General features: G+C 52.2%; 1 protein-coding gene across 1 annotated transcript; it reads right to left on the bottom strand.

Annotated features, from left to right (window-relative positions):
• Nucleotides 1-1,039: 1,039 nt before the first annotated feature.
• On the bottom strand, nucleotides 1,040-4,710 carry KCNK6 (potassium two pore domain channel subfamily K member 6). Its single transcript, XM_072608286.1, has 3 exons — nucleotides 3,488-4,710; nucleotides 1,720-2,115; nucleotides 1,040-1,423 (listed from the first exon to the last, which is right to left on the bottom strand). The coding sequence occupies exons 1-3, from the start codon at nucleotides 3,792-3,794 to the stop codon at nucleotides 1,203-1,205; spliced, it is 924 nt and encodes a 307-aa protein (XP_072464387.1). The 5' UTR covers nucleotides 3,795-4,710; the 3' UTR covers nucleotides 1,040-1,202.
• Between the last annotated feature and the right edge of the window lie 1,290 nt (nucleotides 4,711-6,000).

Raw genomic sequence — 6,000 nt, 5'->3', positions numbered from 1 at the left:
GGGGTCGCTGGTGCTACTTCCAACTCTACAAAAATCATTGCCTTTCTTCCTTCCCCCCTCCCAAGCACATGATGGATTCTCATTTCACTCCTATGATCTATAAAAAGATAGGAATGGGTGAAGAAAAGGGGAGGGGGTCCCTAAAGATAAAGGCTTCTTAATCCTTTCTCTCCCAGATTTACTCTCTAGGAAAGAAAACTAGGTCTCTTTTGCTTCAATTCTTACCTAATCTTTAGTTCTGAAGGGGCATTGCCTCAGATAAATTGAGACCTGAGAAAGACCTTAATTTAAAAAGGTCAAGGTCTCCCACTGCATCCAGAGCCTTCACCAGTCATCCTGACACAGTTCAGCCTCACTTAAATCCAAGCCATCATCTTCAACGTCATTGATCCTCTTTGAGAATGAAGGAGCAAAAATCATAACCAGGGCGTAAAGACTGAGAGAAGGAACTATAATTAGGAATCTGTGCCCGAGGCAGGTGGGAGGCAGAAGCAAAGTAACACCTTCAGTTTGACTGCCAGAGGGAGAAAGTGCCCCTTGGAGACAGGGACCCTAAATTTGCATGCCCTGGTACAAGGTCCTGATCACTGAGCCCTAGTTACTGACTCTACTAAGAAAGCAATGGGAAAGAGATGCTTGGTTGGGATATGAAAAATACACTCAGAAAGGTACCCTACCCAAGACTGAAAGGGTGCTTACACATCATACAGTTCAACTTCATTATACAGAAGGGGAAACTGAGGCTAAGGGCTTTACAGCTAACTTGCCAAGGCAAGATCAGAACTCAGAAATCCCAACTCCTCTTCCCTAATTGGACCTTGTCATCCTCTTCATGGATGCTCATCTGCCTAGTCTTGTAAACATGGGCATTTTTCTCCTCTTCATTCTAGGAAGGTGAACCTCTGAAGCCTGGAAGACTCTTGTGAGTATGGGAATTGGGACCCAGCCAGAGACTCCTTCCCATTCCATGCTCTTTTCTCCCAGCCCTCCCCCCCAAGTACACTTGGACAACAGCTGGCATTAAATGAGATGGGAATGCTTTTGAAGTGCAAAAAAATAAATGGTTGTAATATTATCCCATGCCAATGGGCAGCAGGGCTCAGGGATCAGACACAGGGGACAGTCACAGCAAGGATAAAAGGGGGCTCAGTCTTGCCCCAGACCCATAACCTGGCCCCCAAGGCAGGGCCTGGGCAAGGGGGCTACCGGGGAATGGTAGCATAGTCTGAGTGGGTGCCTGAGTTGAGCTGCTGGTGAGCAGATCGAACCCGAGAATCCAGGATATCTGTGTGCTCATCTTCCTCATCCTCAGTCCGGCACTGCTGGGGCAGCAGGATGAGTTCAGTCCATCCATGTAGGTCAGCCATATGCCGGAAGGTCTGGAGAACTAAGGCCATGGCCACCAGCCCCAGGAACAGGTACACTACAGGTGTGAGGGAAAGGAATGGAAAAGGATTGACAACGGAAACAGTTTGCCCATTCCCATGGATTCCCACCCTTCAGGGATCCCCTATGTGGGATACAGGATAGAACCTTGGACATTGGCTATTTTCTTTTAGACTGAGGTGTGTGTGTGTGTGTGTGTGTGTGTGTGTGTGAATGAGATAGGGGAGATAGCTCCCCTTGCATAGGATCATACCCCCTCCAAGTTTCCCTAAATCAGCCTTTTGCTGGGGGTTTAGGGATCCCAGATCCTTAGGTGATAGATCTATCGCTTACCTGTGACCAGAACCTTGTAAAGGGCCCTGTTCTTCTGACCTTCCTGTTCGCCAGGCACATAGTCCCCTAGCCCAATGGTGGAAAGGGAGATAAAGCAGAAGTAGAAAGCGTCAAGGAAAGTCCAGGCCTGCTCCAGGTAGTTGAAGATGGCAGCAGGCACCAGGAAGAAAATGGTCAGCACTCCCAGCAGCAGCAGTACCAGGTGCCAGCGGGCCAACAGTCTTCGGTCCCAGCCTCGGTGGAACTGCAGCCAGCGCATCGGGGCATGGGTCACCAGCAAGGCCACGCGCTGGGCTGTGGCTGTGAGCACCAGCATGGTAAACGGCACTCCGAGCAAGGCAAAGAAGATGGAGAAGGCCTTGCCTGAATCCGACAGAGGAGTGGTATAGCCATAACCTAGAGGGAGGAAGGAAGAATAAAAGTAAAGGAGGAGTGTGGCATCTCCAAGCTTGGGTCTTAAAAGACTGTGGATTTGAGTAAGCCAGTAAACCTGCTGGGGCCTCAGTTACCCCACTGAAGCATTTGGGCTGAATGAGCTGAGGTGCCTCCCTTCAAACACTACAATCCTTTGAATCTCCTTCTTGGTCTCCACTTCTGGCCAGACTCTAGAATAATCATTGAGGCCAAGTTCTCTCTGAAATCAGTCTTCCTAACTGGTTTCCCCCAAGCAGCCCACTCTGGCTTACTATGTTCATAGGAAGTGCCGAATGACATATTTCTAGCCTCCTAGATTTTCAAATGAAAGATCCCTGCTTAGTCTGACTCTTCTGTTCAACAGATGAAGAAAGTGAGACTCAGAGAAATTGGGTGAGTGGCCCAGCATCACACAGGGGCCTGTGCCAGGATCTGAGCCCAGTTCTTGCTGACTCCCAAGTTTTCAATTCTGTCCACTAAAACACACTGCCTCTGTTGAATTTGGTTCCGCTTTTACTGGGATGCTCCAGTTGCTACCTCCCTGTGTACATATCTCTGAAGCTGTCCTCCTCCGAAGTGTTCTCTAATTACCTCTGTATAATCTCTTTGAGGAAGAGGTGGGGTTTAAAAAAAAATTGCTGAGTCCCAGTCTTTCTCCCCAGTACACTCAAAGCTGTCCATCTATAGCCTGGTAACAAGGCTTCCTTGGGAAAAAATGGGCTAGATCTTGCCACTTAATCTCTAGGTCTTAAGCTAGGAGACGGAGGAGAGGAAGTGGTCCGCCAGCTGTAGGATCCCCAGGCTGCTACCCTGTACTGCTGACAGCCATGCTGACAGCCAGGCAAACCAAGGAAGGTAGGACAGGGCAGGACAGGGACCAAAGAGCTAGGCAAGAGGCTGAAACCTCAGGCCCTGCCTCTTGCTAGGGCACAGAGCAGGTCTAACCTGTCCCAGACCTAGGAGACAGCTAAGAGCGTACATGATCCCTCCCAGATGTGTTGGAGAGGGCAGGGAGAGGAAACTAGTCTCGGACTGGGGCCTTTCCAGTGAACTGCCTCCTCCTCCTTCCAGACCTGGCTAGGAAGAAAGATCTAGCTTCACACGTGGGGGGGAGGCTGAAAGGACCTGGAATTTTCCCTCCCCTACTCCTTCCAAACCCACTTTAAAAGTTAAAGCAAAGAGGAAGTTCATGTATATGGGAGGGGGGAGGGGAAGAAAAGACAGGGGAGGAAGAGGGATAAGGCAGAAGGGGAGGAAGGGGGAGAAGGCAGAAGGGGAGGATCAAGTAGAGAAGCCAAGGAAAATCAGCCCGAGAGACGCAGGAGGCCTGGGGGGGGTTCGTGGGGGGACTCACCCACGGTGCTGATGAGGGTGCTGGCGAAGAAGAGCGCAGAGGCCAAGTCCCAGCTGCTGGGCGCCGTGGCGTTGTGCAGGACCGACACCCCGTGGCGCCCGGCCTCCAGCACCCGCTCCAGGAAGCGCTCTAGCGTCGGCTCGTCCAGGCACGGGCTGCTCTCCAGCAGCTCCCCTTTCAGAGCCCGCAGCTCAGCCCGCAATCGGCTCTCTTGGGGCCGCTCGATCGCCGATACCACAAGGGCGCCCAGAGTCAGGTAGCCCGCGTATACCAGCAATGCCACCGCCAGGAGCGCCCCCCGATTCATCGCCCCCAGGCCCTCGGGCTCCAGCGTCCCAGAGCGGGATCTAGGGAGCCTAGGGCCAGAGAGACGCGCTCCTGGAGGAAAGGCCCCTTGGGTCCGGAAAGTCCAGATGTTGGGGAGCGGGAGTGTGGGTGGAAGTGGCTAGGAGAGACCCACCCCCAGTGGAGAGACCCAGGTGTCCTAAAGACTCCCTAGATGTGGGAAGATTCAGGCACCTTAGGTCAGGGAGACGCGCCCATGGCGGAGAAACCCAAGAGTCCAGGAGCGAGGGCACCCTAGGGCCAGAGAGACTTGGCTCCGGCGGGGAGACCAGGCGTCCGGGAGCGAGGGCCTCGCCCCAGGGCCGGAGAGACGCGCCTCCGGCGGGGAGATCCAGGCGTAGGAGAGTGAGGACCTTCCTAGGGCTAGAGGGTCGCTCCCCCCACTCCCGCCCGGGAAACCCTGGCGTCCTAGGAGAAAAGGGCTGCGGCGGAGATGAACATAATGTCTTGGGGCTCAGGCGACGTGTCCGGCACTGGGTGGAAAAGCAAAGCCCAGCAGAAGCTGCCAACGGGAGGAGCGAGTTTTGGATCCAGATGCCTTCGGCCAGAGTCCCACCTAGGGGAGGGGCCCGATGGGGTAGCAAAGTAGAGGAAGAGAAAGGGGAGGAGGGGAAAGGAGGGGCGGGACCAAGGCGCAGGGAAGCCTCCTCGAAGCCAGGCTCGCCTAGAAGGCCTCCAGTATCCGGGCTCCCCCAGGATACCCGACGTCCTCGCCCAGTCCACGACCGCGAAGAGTGGTGGGGGTGGTGTTTTTCCTCTAGGCAATCTCCCCAGACGCCGCAATTGGAATTCCAGGACCCCACACAGATGTGTCCCGCCTCCTACATCTGGCAGTAGCTGGAAGGGCCGAGTACTGAGAAGAGGGCTAGCACGCCCAGCTTTGGACCAAAGAAAGAAAACAACACCTACTCAGTTTTTAACTTTCCAATCAACCCATTATCCCCTCAGGAGAAATGAGTTCAGACTGGGACGCTACATCCTGAAGTCAAGCTACCTTGTCCTAAAGCTTGGTTCTGTAATCCTGCCCATAGATGCTGCTTGACACTGTTCCCTTCCTGCAAGCCTCCTTACACTCCTACGCCCAGCCCACCCCCACCCCAAAACCTATAATTACTCAGGCAGGCTTCCTCCTAGCTAGTATCACCGACCACAAGGTGCTTCCTCCTTATCCCCCTGCCCTAGAGACACACATACAATTGTTCCTGAATAGGGTAACCCCCAAATCCAAAGGAAGGGGGTCAGAGAGTGGGATACTGGGGGAGAAGAAAGACTGAGGAGCAGCAAGGACAGGGGAAAAGAAAAGAGAGAAATCAGAGGGAAAGAGAGAGGTCAGCTATTGAAAAACGGTGGGATTCTGGAGAATGAAGGCTAAGGCACAAGGCTGAGGGAATAGAGGAAAGAGGGAGATTAAGGAACGTGGAAGTCAGGTACTGAAGTACAAGGAGAGTGTGTGGGATACAGATGAGAAAACTGAGGCAGAAAGCCCGGAATGACAGAGTAACAAAACAAGAGCCATTTATACAGCATCTGCCTGTATAGACAAGGAAACCGAGACAAAACTGGCTGAGCTGGGCAGGATGACACAGCTAGTAAGTTCCTGAGACTAAAACCGGTCTTTCTGACTCCAGGTCCTGGGCTCTGGCCATTGAGCCACCTAGCTGTCCCTCAGGGACCTTTCTGGGAGATTCTGAATGCTACGGAAATCACTTGGATCTTAAAGTTCTTCTGTTGTAGTGAATAAAGAGACAAAGTCTATGGAGAAGCCTCCTATGCCTACACCAGAATGTAAACTCCTTGAGAGCAGGCAAGGACTGTATTCCTAGCACCTGATCAAGCAAGTGCCTGGCACTTAATAAATGTTGTTTTGGGGTTTGGTTTTTTACACTAAATCAAACTTTTGAGAGTCTTCAGATCAGAGAGGTTTGTTTTTTTTTTCCTTTCTATGCCCATTATCTTAGCAAGCACAAGCCTGGCACACAGTAGTCAAATTTCTAGTCAAATGCTATCATTTTAGAGAAATTTCAAATATTGTAGACTTCAGTTCAGAAGGTCTGCCGAAGAAAGGGTCTGGACAAAAATTAGAAAACCTGGTTCTGGGTTAAGGAACAAAAAAGCCAGCAGTTTCTACTTCACATAACCGCCACCCACCAGCAGATATGGGAGACTTT

The sequence above is a fragment of the Notamacropus eugenii genome, chromosome 5, assembly GCF_028372415.1.
Source record: "Notamacropus eugenii isolate mMacEug1 chromosome 5, mMacEug1.pri_v2, whole genome shotgun sequence".
Classification (NCBI taxonomy): Eukaryota; Metazoa; Chordata; class Mammalia; order Diprotodontia; family Macropodidae; genus Notamacropus; species Notamacropus eugenii.
This window is presented reverse-complemented; position numbering and strand designations above follow the sequence as displayed.